Raw genomic sequence first — 16,620 nt, 5'->3', positions numbered from 1 at the left:
CCATTTCTCACAAGCCTCCTAACCATGGCTGTTTATTGAAGCCAGCAAACAGCCGATAAGCACGGCTCTTCAGCTGCCTGTTCCTTACAGAACAAAAGACAGTAAATAGCCCTAGTGATTCCAAGTTCCTGCCAACAAATGTAAAGCTTTCCCAGATCCTTCCAGCCTTCAGCTTGTTACAAAAGCATCTCTGCAGAGCCTGGTGCTTGGAAAATTATTCTAGAGATGCTTCTTTCCTATGTAACCCAGTGCAACGTCCTGCTAAGGTGGCTGTTACTTACCCCACCGGAATGTGCCTGCCTCTGGGACAAAGCTCCACTTCTTCCCCTGTCATGGTCAGGTAGGTGAATTTGCAGCATGGCTTGTTAGGACAGTCCGGGCTCTCTGTTGCTAGATGCTGAGAAGCAATTTCTGCACACAGAGCTTCCAGTTCTGTCTCGTCATTTATCTGTCACGAAACGCAAGACTAGTATCTGGTGACCAGCATGCCATACCGTGTTATTCTTGTGACTCATTTAAGGTATCACTACAACGTACAAAGTGCGCTCATTCTGTCATCTGGAGACATCACAGACAGTGAAAGCCAGCAATTGCTTTGGTGGGTTATTTTCTGGTTTAGCCCTGCCAAGTTCCAGTAAACATTTCAGAAGCCTTAATTCCACTGTACCTGGCAGCAGAGGAGACTGAGCAGCTTTTCCAAGCCGTCAGGATGTAAAATCCTGCAGCCAAGATCAGTCAACCCTGCTCACATGAAGACATCTGCTAGCCGTGAAGCCAACCACTACTATTTAGGGCAGGCAGTAAAGTTAGCTGCTTCTAGAACAACATGCTTATGGGGGAAACTCTGAGGGAAAAAAAAAGGAGGGAAAAGAAAAAAGTTACTTACATTTTCAAATTTTTTGACATAGTTGTAGGTGAGGATGTCAGCTTCCTGAAGATCAACGTCAGGATCCAGTGGCTCTCCTACCAGGGTCTTCCAGAAGGAGGGCAGAAGGTCAAGTGGCAGAGGAACATCTGCTCGAATTGCAATACCCAAGAGCTGCCCAAAGAAATGGAACAACTGCTCCTCCGCATAGGTTACAGGGCTAGGCGTCAAAATATACTTCCCCTTTAGAAAAGAAGAAAACAGAATAGAGCACACAAACCAGTATTTAAAAATTCGTGCATACCCTGCAGGTCCACAAGTTAATAGGCTTGTGAAAATACTGATTTGAACATGATGAATATTGCTTAGCTGGCTACAAAAGGATTTGCTCAAGCGTGGGATGGAGTCTATATATATTATACAGTGATATCATATCACATTATCTTATCACTTGATGATCAAAAGCAATATCATAAAGTTGGTTTCCTTGAAAGCTCTGCTTTTACAAGCTCTGTTAATCAGCATTCACAGGACTTTTCTGTATTTGTATTATCAGTTCGATACCCAAGTCTTTCAGTTGTGGCATGTTTCTGAAATACAGTCTGGATATGCAAAGCCAGGTTTGCTTACGTAGTTGGTCTTGTGGAAAACGAGCCATTTTCCTACCTTGTGAATACTCCTGCGAAGGACCTACACCTCAACTACTGTAAATTCTTTGAGCCATAAGCTTTATCTTGTTTCTATATTATATCTACTGCATGAAATAGGAGGACACTAAATATGAATTAAATAGCACGGATGGAGCGTCTTACTCTACTAGCAATGCAACTGACTTTCCTGGTGACATTCCCGGAGTAATACCAGCAGAACGTGACTTAGCTAGTTTGGGACAGACAACCTCCAAATCAGACAACTGAACCAGATTCACTTTAAGTGAACTTTGACCAGGAGTCTTAATTCTGCTACATTTTGCAGTTTTGACTACTTGGCTACTTCTTCAAGTACCTGCAGTGCCACTTGAAGTGCAATGGGGCATTCATCAACAGTCATTTTCAGTTCTATCAGGCATGTGAGACCTATCTGGTTAGATGTGATCACATAGGCTGTTGATCTGAAGCTTCCCTCTGTATTGCTAACCGAATGTGTTCTACTCCTGGTCAAACACATGCATTCAAAGAGAGAAAAGCAACTTCATTTCTTGCATTGAGATATCACACCTTATTCTTATTGACTGCAGAGCTCGGGCACAACAGGAGAAGGGAGAGCGAGGAGCTCTGTAACTCTTTACAAACTTGCCAAAGGAAGTGACGGAAAGATCCACCTGAAAAAGAGAGGGGCAAAATAATGAAATGCCCTCTGAGGCTTGTTACTGCTGCCTTTTAATCCAGGTTTTGCCGTTCTCCTTGAAATCATGTTTCATGCCTTAAATTACACCCTTAACCTCTCTGGCCGCACAGACACGTGGCTTAAACAAAGGTCGGGCAGCTGCCAGCCATGCCAGCCTACTACTCATGTGCAAGTCCACATTTAAATAGTTTAACTGCATGCAAAAAATATTCATTTAATTGCTTCCTGTTAAATTCCTAAACTGCTGCTTTGTCTCCCAGCACTCTATGTGTAAGATGAGCACAAACATTTGTTACACCAGTTGGCCTGCAAATGGAATTCGTTACTTGATTAGAAGATGAATGGTGCTGTCTTCATAATGACAGAGCATTTCCACAGCTAAAAGCAGTGAGGCAATGCATCAGAAATCATTACAGATGCTGAGCTGTGGACATAACATTTATCTCTTTATAGATACTGTCAATAACCACCACAGACCTTAAAAAGAAAAGAATTCCCCTTGAGAGAAGGCATCAAGGAGCCCTTTGTTCAGCTAATAAGTGCACACTGACAAGAATTTTCCTTTACACAATTTGATAGACGGCACTAGTTGGTAATATGAGAAGTGCATTCGGGGCTTTTCTTCTCTAACTCCGTATACCCCCCCCCCCATGAATCTCCAGAAAGGACCTATTACAATCAGTACACAGAGACTGCTTTAATTTAGATAGCAGCGATCAATTTTCTTCTTCAACACACAGTTGATATTTTGCCTCGATATCCTATCAATTATTCAACAGATCTGCAAAGCAAGATTTTCTTGGCTCTTGGTTAAATCAAGTCTCTTCCTGGAGTACATGCAACCCACCTAGCATCCAAGGGAGCCAGCACCCCCAAAGAAAGTCAATATCCAAAAGGAGTTGGACAACATCCACATAAAGAAGATCTTACGAAATGAAACCGCACAAATTAAAGTGTAGTGTCAAGAGAAGAGAAGGCATAATAATCTTGTTTAATAAAGTAAGATTATTGCTCAACACTTTCTGTTGAAAAGCAGCACTCCCATGTCATGAGGAGTCTGTCTCTGTACCAGTTAGGTGAAATTAGGGCAGTTAATTGTCTATTCCTTTATGAGGTTCATTCTTTTAACCAGTCACATGAGAATTATTGAAATGATTACAAGAAATACTGTACATCATCTCACAAAAAATGAGGAAGATGCAATCTTAATGCTATCTACTGCAAAAATTAAGGACAGTTTTTAAAGCAACAAAACCCTTACCATACTCACCCTCTCTTCAGCTTGGCTGGGACAAGCTGAACTTCATATTTCTGATGGCAAGCTGAAAACAATTCTCAAAATCACCTCACTTCAGCATGACTATTTTTAATGGTTAATGCTTGCATACTTGTTGACAGCTGCATTTGATAATGTATCCTATACTAGTATTTAATGGTATCTTAATCTATTGGCTATACAATCTCACATCACTTTAATAAGAAAAAACACAGTAGCATTACCCAGCTCATTAATACTAAGAAAGTACTTAAAAAAAAAAAAAAAAATCTTTGTTATCAGCACAGTCTGGGTTTACCATGACCGAGCATCAAAACAACCTGAAGAGACATTCTTACTAAATGCTCTCCCTATGCTTCAAACAACTTACTATTACTTTATATTGATTTGCTCTAGTTAGCAAAGTCGCACGCCCAGGCTCGCATACTTCCTGCTGTATTAGCTGAAATATGAAAATTAACCATCTAGCTTGCTTAGTTCTTGGAAGCTTCATTCTTTTCCATCTGCAGGACTACAAACACTAAAGGTAACGCTGCTCCTTAAAGTTAACATGAGCCACATTCTGGTGAAAACTTGCACTCCACCTGGAGTAAGTTCTCACGACTGTACCTGATGTCACTCAGGCTGGTAACTCTGTAATCCTGACTTACTTGTTCCATGAACCTCCTCCCCTGTGAACCGAATGTTGAAAGCATACGTAGGGTCTCCACCACTGGCAAGTTTAACGCAGAGCTGCGAGGATGGCACACAGGCTAGCTGTCTTGCTGCCTGACAGAAATAGGAATTTTCTGAAGAACGGATCTCCCCTATTTAAAAACAAAAGAAGGAAATAAAATCCCCATCCTTGGAGTATTTTGCATTAATAAGCATCTGAGTGTGGTTAAAACAGATCTGATTTGTTGCAATGGATTACAATGGATTTTGAAAAGGATCAACGTTTCTCATACCTCCAACGATTTCCAAGGGATCCAGGGTGATTTCTGGGGCTGCGTGATCAGCAGTTCTTTGGACAGTGGCATTCAGCACTCTATTCATTACAGTTACTTTTGTGTCATAAAAGATTAAACCTAATAAAGAAACACATTTCAGTGTAGTTAATCTGTCCTCCTACAATCTTGTTTTCTGAAATTCTCTAACGGACAAGGGTAGAATAATAATTTCACCTTCATTAGGTAGGTAAGATATGGCTAATCCACAACTTTTTCTTTTTTTTTTTTTCTTTTTCTTTTTTTTTTTAAAGTATTTTTTACTAATTTTTACTGGAAGACGTGCATTGGGTTAGAACACTGATGAACACAATCCTAATGTTATGTAAATAGATCTTAGCAACTCCACCAGAATCTCTGTAAATCAGAAACACTTTGCCAAACAGCTTTCAGAAATCTGAGATGTTTTGACAATAATGCTAGAGGCAAGAAAACATGATAAGAAATAGGGCTGTCATACTGCACCATAAATATGGGCTCTATAAAGACAAATCTCTGAATATTCCTCACTTTCCCATACTGGCTTTACAAGTTTTTTTTGCTAGCTGGGCCAATATAAAAGCCTACTTACGCACATTGACACCTTTGGTGACTTCTGTATCTTCTTCTTCAGAAGCAAACAAGTTTGGGAAATGTAATGACCTAAATCTTCATTTTGTTTACTGTCTAATGAAGGCTTTTAAAAACTATTTTAAATGCTGATGTATGATAAGTATTTTCTTGATCTCTCTAATTCTACAACTTCAGTGACAACAAGGATGCCAACAAGTCCTGAGACTTTCACCTGATCTGCTGCTTGTTGACTAGCAATGAGTTTTAATTTCTCGATATCCCCAAGAAGATAAAGGCACATTTGAAGGCCACCCACAGACAGAAAAGATGGGACCAATGCCCTCCATGGTCAACAAGAAAGCTGCACAGTGTCTATTAACTACCTGCAAGAATAATCCCCCTCACCTTTAAAAAACAAACCAAGGAAAAAGAAAAGACTCCCACACTGAGAAGTGCCCTTTGGTTAATGATGTTTTTTGGCTGTCACCTCAGACAGACTGTGTGCCAGCTTATCAGGCTGAGAATGAAGCCAATAAGCCTTTGTTAGCACGCTGAAACCACTCACTATCTCGCTTTCCCTCTCCCCTGCACGCTCTCCTTTCTGTCACATGTATACACTCGTTAAAATCTCCCGCAAAATATCTAAGAAATTCAGTGTGGTGCACAATGCACCCTTTCAGGCAACCACCATGTTCCCCAAGAAACTGACCTTTGGCCTCTTGCAGTAACGCAGAAATACTATTAGCATACACCTCAGTCTGCCGAAGCTCCACCAGTGGTAAGAAGAACGTCTCCAATGTTGTATTGAGAGACTGAAGCAGTGCAAACCGTAGGCGTAGACTTTCAACAGGAACATCTGAAGCGGGAAACATCCAGTCAGAGCGATAAAGACATTCCCTATGTACTGCAAAGTCCATCTTCCCAGCAGATTCATTGCAGGAGCCACACAAGCTTCCTTCTAAAGCAGCCCCTCCTGATCCCTGCACATCAACAAGAGGGCTGAAGACACAAAACCAGCCACGATCCATCATGTTCCTTCCTGGATCTCGAGTCTCTATGTGTCCGAATCCAGTATCTTTCATCATCACTGAATTTGCATTACCTGGAGACCCTCTTGAAGGAACTTAGTGCTTAGAACAGGATTTGGGTGACTAAAGTCTGCCTAGGTCCAGAACTGCAATCCAGCCTTACCTCCCCGCTGCAAGCTAAACTCACCAGGTATCTTCCTGCTCCAGCGTGATGACCTAGGAGGTATGCTCGGAGAGCAGAGAACAGTTGCAGTGCATTTCTAACACTGCTGCCAAAGGCACCGCAGTGCCCAAGCACACCCAAGGAGAGAGAAGACCTAGAGTCAGTGTTGCCCTTGGCCCACAGAAGCTCCAGTCTGCAGTCTCCAAAGGAATGTCCTGACTACCCAAGTGACAGCCAGATCATTCAGGAGCACTACCCAAGCTCTTCCATTGAAGAAAGCCCCTATGCAAACGATCTATACATACTCAACAGACAGGAAATTCTGGGATCTGCTGCATCAGCTGGATCCAAATAAACTTCATGGGGATGGAGTCGTGCTGGTGTAATTGCAAGGTGACGACAAAGCCTGTTAATATACTGGACAAGGGCTACATCCATTTCCAGTGTCCATTTCCGGGATGCTTTCTGAGCATGTCTTGCATCAATGCAGGCGCACCTGAAATGTAAAAGGCATTAGACCTGTTGAAACGTAAGTGCAATACTGCTTACTAAGAGCATGTTGAGCACAACACGAGGTAGCTTGTTCTACTTCTCTCCCCTTTTCTTAAGCAGAGCTGTTTCATTAGAAAAATTCCAGTTTGAGTATAAGAACTGATTTATCACCTACCTTGCCTCACTGTTATTAAATAATAAGAAAAAAAGGAACTGTCTATTAAGCTTACTTACTACACTATCTTCTTTATGCTCTGAAGCGGATATAGGGGAAGAGGATGTGGCAATTAGCTTGTGGCTTGACACAGGGAGATAAGGAGGATCCATTTAAGGGACTTTCTTCCTGTACAATATTAACAAGGAAGTAACCGTTTCCTCCTCTACATTACTACTGACCCAGTAATAACACTGCCAATTTAAACAATTATGCGGTGCGCAGAATAGAAAGCTGTTGTGGAAGGAAAACAGAGACAGCCAGACGGATCTACAATTCTCATCAGGCAAATTTATTACACAGTTTGGAAGCTGTAAAGGACAGCACGGCATACGATTTTGTCAGCTATATTGTGTACAAGAGAGTCAGGAACCTGCATTTTGACAGCATAGTGACTCTTTCAAAGCATGTTTTAAGAAAATAACCAACAATTTTCTCTACAGGCCTTGCAGCCGTGGATAGAAGTTTGCATGTTACTGACACACTGGTTAAAGCTACTTGGAGTAGGAACACTTGGGATCAAGTTTTTTTTAAAGTGAGCACAATTAATCGGTATCAACTTTACAAAAAGATGTGCAAAATTTACCTTTCAAAATGTAGATCATATCCGCAGGACAGAATAGCTCTCCACACACTACGGATATCCTGTTTAGATCGGTCAACCACAAATCTGTGAAATCCATCCAGTGTCAAATACTTCTCCTCAGGAACTGGCAGCAAAAATACAACCATCAAATAGTTAATGACTTACTATAAAGTCTACACACCACACAGGAAAACGGTCAGTGTATAAGGTGTACCTGTCAGCTTTGTCCTGGTTCTATCCATCCCACCATGGCTTGTTTCTCGAGTAGTTCTAAACATCATGCTATTCGGTCCAGATTAGACCTTCAGTAAACAGCACTTATTCTTTCCTCTCCAGGACGCAAATCCTCCAGCTGCCCTCTGGAATAGCTCCACCAATATATCTACCCAGGTATCAAGGATCCATACTTGGCTGAATGCTGAAATTCCCCTCTTCTGAACTAACCTGGCATTTCCTACAGTGAAGAGCAGAGTCCAAGCTCATGTCTCTTCACTCTTCCACCTGACCAGAGAAAGAAATATCAAGCAAGACCCTGGAACTAACCCCTGTCATGGCATGGCTGTGCTGTCTCCTCCATGGATAAGACTAGTTATGAGGCATCTGAAGCTTCTCTTTCGTCCAATTTTCCTCTTGTAACTTAGTAATTTTCCTATGTAAGTTGAATCAACCCCATGATATCCTAAATCCCCACTGTACAAAAAAAAGCCTTGAAACTATACCTCTTAGGAAGTCAGTTCTCTACCCAATGTATTCACATGGTCTACGCACACTGTTGCATGAATTGCATGAGCATGGTTTGCTCTCACTTACATTGATGAGTCCAGATTTACAGACATACAAATAAAAGCAGCATTTTAAATTGTTATTAAAAAAAAAAAAAAAAAAAAATCAAGTTAGCCTCATTAAAAACAAAGACAAGCCAAATCTATCATGACATCTATAAGCATGCCAATACCAAAAATTTATTTCTTTTCTACGAGGTAATACTACAGAAAAATTCTATACAGGCACTACCTTCCTGTTTCTTTGTGGGAGACTTTTCAGGGTCCTTCTCTTCAGGTTTGCTCTTCTCAGGAGATTTTGGCTTTACAGTAGGTTTCTTCTCACTTAAGGCTGTTCGGCTAAGGGACAAAGTGAATGTTAAGATGAAAGTTTTCTTTTGTCTGTTCAAGAAACCAAAACATTCCTTGAAGGTCTTTTATAATCTCAAAGTTGCATCTCCCTCTTCCAATCCGTACATGGAAGCACAGAGAGAGAGGAAATAAAAATCTGGATTCCTAAAGAAAAATCAAAGGGTTTGCAACTGTGAAAAAGCTGAAGACACCAACCTGACACTATTGAGCATCGACTTTTCCTTTGTAGGTGGTTTAGTCACTGGGCGCTTGGTGCTCACAACTTTCACTGGATGCTGTTCTTTGCCCGCCTTGTTGTACTTGCTCTTGTCAAATTTTGGCTTGGGCACACCGTATTTCCTTAAAATCTTCCAATAAAGAAAGTGAATAATTACCCAATGCTTTCAAGTTACTAAAAATATGCTGAAAATAGTTTTCAAAGCACTACCTGAGTAAGCTGGTCCTCTAGAACTTTCTTTGGAGGGCGGACGTTTGTGAAGAACACATGAAGGAGGTTTCCAGGAGTCTGAGAATTTATCTGCTCTTTACTAAGATAGATATCAGCAACCTTAATGGGTTTTGCTGGAGTTAGGCTCAGCATTTGCTCAGAATGGACGCAGCTTTTAAATATTTCTGTGAGGACTTCCCGAGCGCCTGGGACCAATTTCTCACCTAATTTAAAAAAATAAATGCAATATGGTGCAAAATACCATGACAACTGTTTAGAATCTGAAATGTGAAAAAACATTTTGCATTCAGCTAAAACACTGTATCACATGCCACTAGCTCTGAAAGAGAAAATCACTTCAAAAAATTCTACTAGCAGGCCTGACCTTTCTGCACTCTAATACCCTATTTGTGATAGAGAACGGAATGCCTTCTTCTATTTTGGCCACATACTGTAATTATTATTTGCATGACTGCAGTGGTAATGAAAAAAGTAGATTATTTATGATGCCAGTATAAAAATTACATTGTGTAGGTACACATTAACACCTACTAATTGAATTAGTAGTCAACTGAACTTCCTGCAAGTATTACCCTCCCCTGTCCCCTGAGTCAGGATTCTGGCCCATTCCAGGTGTATTAGGGTCTGTATAGCTTTCATATTGTTAGAGAATATAAATTACTAGCTGTTCTACTTGAACAGTTTCTACTCTAAAATTATGTCATGTCTAACAGTGGTAAATTATTACAGTGGCTATTTTCTCAAAGAAGTCACTGAACAACTCAGTAGTTTTTGGGTTGGTGGGGAGTTTTCTGTGGGTGGTTTTTGGGGGGTGGGGGGCGGGGTAGGTTGGTTTTTTTTTCCTTTCTGTTTGATTAGCTGTGAGGACAGCTGAGCAATGTTCAGACTGCAAATAGCTGCTTGCCAACTGATGAGAGGGAGGAAACTGGCTTTGGAATTACTCCCTACCTCTCCCCCACTGTCACCCATGAATTAGCGAGTCATACTGAATTTACACCAACAAGGAGAATCTGAGCCCTGTATGTCCCCAAAAAATGCACAATACAAGTGAGGTATTTGCCAATATGAAAACCACATACCTTTTATTGACTTATCATTGAAATAATCTTCTAGTGCTGGGCTCCCTTGTGTGTCAAATAAACTCTGATTTACGGTAGAAACGGTTAAAATCTCTTCAGTTGACATTTCCATCAGTTCATCTTCACCATCCAGACTTGACAAACCAATGAGATCACTACTGTTAAATAGACTGGCTCGGATTTTCTCTATTTTAGCTCTTGACCTTATCTGTACAAATAGTGAAACTAGTTAACAGGAATTCTGACAAAACAAATTAACTTCCATTTATATGAATTTGGGTCGTACGCTTTCTCCCCGCCCCATGTAGATAATCACTATTTCATCTCTTGTAACATTCTTCTACATCAATAATTTGATACCAGAGTTCACGTTCAGCCTAGAAAACATCCTTTCTAAGAACATCTGGCCACTGAAATCACCATGCTGCAAGTCAATCAGGCACAGCTTTGAACCAGCTATTCCATTTCTTAGTCTGGAGACAGCCCTTAGAAATATCAGATAAGAAGTTCCAAGTTTCAGAGAGGTAACTTGTCATTATTTGCAACTCTGCTGTCCTTGCTTCAATTCTCCATTTAGAAAAAATATATCTAAATTAGCACAGGCTTTGAAGTCTCAGCTGCACCAACTGGGAGCAGGAACAATAACTTCCTTTGATTCCAAGAATAACCACCATGTATCATTATCAGATCAGCTACAGACTTGGAGTAGGTTTCCATGTGAATACACTGACAGCTTTCTGTACACACTTTATGGTTTATTTCAACTCTGGTGTCTTCATGTCAATTAATAGCTTAAGAATAGCAACTGAAGATTTTCTCTCTGAATAAGCTGATTTTCTTCTACAAGGGAAACTGATACAATCCCATACTATGGAAAAATGTCTCTCTACATTCACAAGCTATCAGAAACGGCTGTGCTTTTGCAAGCTTCTGATAAATCTGCAGCATGCAGTTATTGTAAAAACAGAGAAGAAGGGTTCCTGTGCATAGCTGAAAACCTGGAGTGACCTGGCATCAATGACAACCACCCACAATGCTTCTAAAAATTAATTTGGAACCAGACATCAACAACATTTATCGTCTCTTCTAAAGTAACTTTATAGAGGAGTCTGTAGATGGTTTAAAATGTGTGAAAATGTAGTCATTAAACATTAAATAATTGCCTTGCGGGTCAAACCAAAGGGCCATCTCTCTCTAAATTTATCTCCAGCAGTGGCCAGTAGCAAATTTTTGAAGAAAGTTACATGAAAGAGGAAATGAATAGATCTTTTCCTTTACATACTCTCTCAGCCTCCAGAAATCAGCAGTTTAAAGATTTCGTCAGTTGAAGGCTGCATTGACTGCTGTGCTTAACAGCTACCAATTTGCACATCCTCCATGAACGTGATCCATTAGCAATTCATTTATACTCTTGGCTTCTGAAACCCCATGTGGCAATGAGCTCTACAACTTGGAATGTGCAAGAGTTCTTCCTTCTGTTTTAATGTTGCTACTTTTTAACTCCACTACTAGGTCCCCTCTGTCCTTTGAGAGACAGTGAATGCTTCTAAGACTGTGAATGGTACAGAGAAAGTCAATGGAGGATAAAGTTCTGTGTTCCTCAGCCATCGTGTCCAACCTGAGAACTCCTAGGCTCCTTAGTCTCATGTGCACATTGACATACATTTATTCTACACCCATGACCTATGCTGAGCTACACCTTGCACTCTCCATCATTCCAGTTGTGGCCTCAGTCAAGCAGAAGAATTTTTACAGAAGAAAACATACAGCACACTTTTCCCTTAACAGTCAGATCATGGCGTTATACACAAACCACAAGAAATACAGTATTTCTCAGAGCCAGAGGTTAAAATAAAGTTACTAGAAGCAGATCTCATTCTTTCAGAAAAAACTGACCCAAAAGGCACCCTCTCCTGATTGAAGGCTATTACCTCCACTACTGCAAAACCTTTGATTGGCCGTGACAGAAGTGGCTGGTTGTCCAGAGATGTCACTGTGTACATTGATCCGACATCAGACACAGACGCTGTTTCCACATTGTCAAGTGGTTCCCCGAGGCTGCCAAGGCTGCCAAGGCTTCCAGTACTGCAGTGTGAAAGATCCAGACTCTCCTGGCTGGAAACAACATGTGGTTCTAGCAACCCTGGTGGGATGGCCAATTCCAGTCCAGCTTGAAACTGGTCAACTGAGATATCACTAACGGTCCGAGATATACCCTGCGAGCTGCAGAGGGAAGCCTGGCTTGTAGATGCTGAAGCGCTAACACTCATGGCAGGTGTGACACTGCTAGAGCTGCTGATATCCAAACTGTCTGCACTACTTGAAACAGTTGGTTTTTCCAGTTCAGTTCTGCATTCTCCTCCTTCTGCTTTATCCTTGATTTTTTTGGGATCCTCTTCCTGCAAAGGAATGTAGATCTCATCTTTGAAGACTCCACCATGTGCATTACATGCCTTTCTGATCGCACTTCTGACGGTACTCTCCTCCAAGTGGGTTGGTATTCCAGAAATGACAAGCAAGCGGCTATGAGCTGTGGGACCTACTAGTGCTTGACATGCATCTGCTACAGCGTCATTTGTCACACCCAATCCTTGTGGATCCTTTTTAGTTAGGTGTCTGAGAATTATAAGCAGAGTCAGTGCTCTATGAAACCACAACATATCCTCAGGCTTGCTTCCTCCTATACTGAGGATTGCAGCGTCTGTTTCAGCTGCTCTGGATGAAGACCGTTTGCCTGAAGATGATGTCTTTTCCCGCTTCATTTTGACTTTTTTCCTCTTTGACAGCAAGCTTGGACTCTGTGGTGTCTGTCCTGGAGAAGATGAAGATGAGGATGAAGAGTCACTAAGATTTGGGGCACTTGTTGAAGACATCACATTAGCTGTTACACTCATATTGATAGGCAAGGTTACTTCCGCTACAGCGAGGCAGACTTCCATCAGAGCATGAAAGTACGTTGAAAATCTTCCTTGGTCAGCCCCTCCAACACCAGAACCACCACATGCATTTCCAGACACCCAGTTTTGTGTTTCTTCATCATACAACTTGTGAAGTTCTGACTGCAGGGCCATAAGCATAGCTAGACAGGGATTTAACTGAAGGGCAATAGAAGATGACAATCCTGCTGGACTTTTTTTCTGCTCCAGATTGTGAATTTTGCGAAGCAACTCGGCCAAGAGATGAAATATTAATTCCTTCACACATGCTGCCATGTCAGTTGTCCAGAGAAAGTTCCCTGTGTGTGGAAGGCAAGACATGGAAGTCAGCAGTATTTCACTGTTAGTAACTTTATCACAGGAGTTGCAACAGTAACATTAAAAAAAGCACAAGAAAAGGTCATTTCAATAGCTGTATGTCAGCAGTAAGAAAGACAGGAAGGCTATTCCAAGGAGTGCGTACCAACAGAAAGTTTCTAGAGTTTGAAGAAAATTTCTATATAATGGAAGAGCTCAGAAATACTTTGTGACTGTAATTGTTCTTTTTTTTCTAAACTCTCCATCTGAGCCAGCACATTGTTGGTGCTCATTGCTAAGTAAATACTGCATTCTCACCTAAAAATTCCACTACTTGCAAGAGAACTGAAGCAGGAATAGTATCCAGTTCATCTTCTGATTTTCCATCCCCATCTTCTAATTTCCAAGTTAACAGCTGTTCTGCGAATGCCATTGCCAGGGGGAATTCAAGAGGAAGAGAATGCAAGACCAACACAGCTCCAGGAGGAGGAGATACTCCTGAACAAAAAGGTCAAAGAAAATACTTATCATGACTCTAGGCGTTTGTAAAGTAAAAGTAGTACCATATCTTCTAGGATTTTTCTGAGGCTAAATTCATACTAAGTGAGAATTTTCTCTATTAAGTACCTTGTAATAAACAAACAGGAATGTTTATCTATAGTGAGCTGTTGATATAATCTATAATTCTAAAAATATAGATAACATTTTGTTTACATGACATGTACAGGCTAAAAATAGTTCTATTTCATATCTAAATACATATAGGACTTTTACAAAACCATTTCTTTTTACTATGATATGTGTGATCAGTACTGACAAAAACATCAGAGATGCTGTAGTTCAGCAAAAGAACTTAAGGACCTCCAAACAAAAGTTTTAAGAGCTTACTGGAGCCCAGTCACCTTCACTTCTCTAAATAAATCACATTGTCTCTTCCTTAGGCTGGAAGGGTAAAAAGAATTTTAATGATTACTCTTGCTTGAAAAGCTAGGATGACCTGTGTACTACTATACTGCATATATATATATTACTCTGTGTATTAAAGGGCCCTATAAATCACCAAGAAAAGCAAAAAAAAAAAAAAAAAAAAAATTACAATCTCCATCTGCAAAACAGCATCTCAAACAGCAATAGCACCAACCCGAATGCTGCAGAAATATTCAAAAACACTGCTTTGTGAGCTCATGGAAGACAAAAATCAGAAAAAAACCCCACAGATCCTGACAAGTTTAACAGAACTAACAAAATCAGAGTCGGATGGCTTCCAATGTTTATAAAACCATGCTTTCTTGGTTAAGAAGGATTGCATATTTCTGCTAGGACACATTTCTTAATACCTTGTACAAAAATACTGTCCTAACCTATGGTAGGACTGGTGACAATATAGGAAGCTCCTACACAAGAGGCAATGATGATGCTTGTCTCGCTTCTGAGACTACAGTTTAAAAGGGTTTTTTTAATTTTTTTTTTTTTTTTTTTTTTTTTTTTTACCTAGTTTTATGTGGACCTTGTCTGTAGGGGTGATCACTGAAGGGTATTGATTGGTTGTTGGGGGAGGCGTTAGGCCAGTGTTGGTTGGAGAAGCATCTCGAGGATAGCACACTGCTTCAATTAGGTTTAACTGACCATTCCTTTTAACTTTATGCCCAAGCCCGTAGACAAGCACTCGAGCCCAAGGAGCTTTATACAGGGATGAGCTGAGAAGAGAGCAAGAACAGGTCAGTTAGACTAACTAGCTACTAAAAATCCCAACCCAGTCACAGAAAGAGTAAACACTCTGTGGTATTTATCCCACCACCCAGAAAAGGAGTCTCTGAGGAGAGAAAAATCTAAAAAAAATTAGCACCTACATACTCAGGGTCCACAGAGGCTCAGAGGCACATCTTTAGTCTTTGCCACTCTTGGCCACCCAATTACTTACTCTTTGCGGAATCCAGACTGACTTTCCTTACAGGACACAATTACAAATGCAGCCCCAGGAAAATTAACATCCATATTGACTTTGGATTCTGAAATTGGGAATTCTTCAGCAGGAAACTGTTCTGGTGCCATCTGTAACGTAACATTGCATAATGAAAGCTCCCAAGCAGCAGCAGCAGCAGCAAACCACCTCCCTCCTCTTTTTTCAAATAAAATATAGCATTGTAAATAATGACATAGTGTGAGGCCACTCCATTTTAATATGATCCAGGGTATTGCTACCGCTTGTGTTTTCAGCATGCCCACTATGATCAGAATAGGAATACAATCCATCCAGGGAAACAATTCAGTGTGATGGACAGTATTATGGAAGTTAGAAACACACATAAAGCAAGGGCTCATTAGAAAGAAGGCAGGCCTTAAAAACAACACTGCTCATAAAACATTACTAAATATTTTACCTGCAAAAAGGAGCAGATCTGTTTAGTGAGGTCTAACAGACTCTCCTCTCCTTGATGCAGTGTCCGAGTAATGGCAACAGTAAGCCACTCTCTGATGGCTTGTGAATTGCCCTGGTAGAAGAGGTCTGTGGCAGCACAGTTCTGGGAATGGACGCAGTGTTGCAGGGACTGGGCCAGAAGAATAGAACTTGAACTGATTGTTCCATCTGTAACAACAGGAAAGGGATGACAAATTTGGAGATCAGTTCAACATGTTTGCGTAGCCTGTGAGACAGACAGTGGAAAGAGAAGTTTTAGAACACTTGGAAGATTACAAGCCTCTATTTTCACTCCTGAGCAAGTGCAAACCTCTTCCTAAAGGTCAGCAGCTGAAAGGATCCACCCAAGACCAGACTTGAACCCCTGACATGGTTGGTTGCAGATGCGATGGCCCTCTAAATGCCAGCTGTATTCTTCACCTGCCCTAAGCCAACCACTAACGAGGCCTGCCATACATAACACAGAGCTGTGGGTTCACAGTTGCCTCATTTTGTCCCACGTATGAAAGAAGGCATATTTCAATTTACTGCATAAGTACCATGAGAACAAGTGACCAGAAGTGCTCTCTTCCCCACTCATTCTAGATAAGGTGAAAGCAGCTTTATCTGTCTTCAAGCTTTCCCCATTTATGAACAAGACAGCTTTTGGGTGGCCCCGAGTGGGTCGCAAGCCCCGACATCTCATGGCTGTCATTCTGGAGGTAATGGGAGAAGTCAAAGAAAAACAAAGTGCAGTGCACAAAGGAGTGGGCAATTCACCAAAACGCCAGTTTGGAAACTGTATGTATTAGCAGGACTT

The 16,620-nt window shown here is 41.0% G+C and overlaps 1 protein-coding gene across 6 annotated transcripts in view; it reads right to left on the bottom strand.

Annotated features, from left to right (window-relative positions):
• HECTD4 (HECT domain containing E3 ubiquitin protein ligase 4) overlaps positions 1-16,620 on the bottom strand; it is a 78,720-nt gene that overhangs the window by 4,476 nt on the left and 57,624 nt on the right. For 5 of the 6 annotated variants that reach the window (XM_010582106.1, XM_010582108.1, XM_010582110.1 and 2 more), the window contains 17 exons: positions 15,784-15,989; positions 15,324-15,454; positions 14,894-15,099; positions 13,721-13,900; positions 12,101-13,404; positions 10,170-10,377; positions 9,070-9,293; positions 8,838-8,989; positions 8,524-8,630; positions 7,510-7,633; positions 6,523-6,713; positions 5,736-5,882; positions 4,436-4,555; positions 4,139-4,294; positions 2,083-2,186; positions 887-1,108; positions 282-448 (listed from right to left, as the gene is read on the bottom strand). In XM_010582106.1, the coding sequence (XP_010580408.1) occupies positions 282-448; positions 887-1,108; positions 2,083-2,186; positions 4,139-4,294; positions 4,436-4,555; positions 5,736-5,882; positions 6,523-6,713; positions 7,510-7,633; positions 8,524-8,630; positions 8,838-8,989; positions 9,070-9,293; positions 10,170-10,377; positions 12,101-13,404; positions 13,721-13,900; positions 14,894-15,099; positions 15,324-15,454; positions 15,784-15,989 (3,949 nt within the window). Of the gene's footprint in view, positions 1-281; positions 449-886; positions 1,109-2,082; positions 2,187-4,138; positions 4,295-4,435; positions 4,556-5,735; positions 5,883-6,522; positions 6,714-7,509; positions 7,634-8,523; positions 8,631-8,837; positions 8,990-9,069; positions 9,294-10,169; positions 10,378-12,100; positions 13,405-13,720; positions 13,901-14,893; positions 15,100-15,323; positions 15,455-15,783; positions 15,990-16,620 lie in introns of those variants that run through there. The other variant, XM_010582111.1, reaches the window with a different exon arrangement.

The sequence above is a fragment of the Haliaeetus leucocephalus genome, unplaced genomic scaffold (assembly GCF_000737465.1).
Source record: "Haliaeetus leucocephalus isolate CR32 unplaced genomic scaffold, Haliaeetus_leucocephalus-4.0 Scaffold840, whole genome shotgun sequence".
Classification (NCBI taxonomy): domain Eukaryota; kingdom Metazoa; phylum Chordata; class Aves; order Accipitriformes; family Accipitridae; genus Haliaeetus; species Haliaeetus leucocephalus.
The sequence above is the reverse complement of the archived record's forward strand: the minus strand, read 5'-3'. Positions and strand labels throughout refer to the sequence as shown.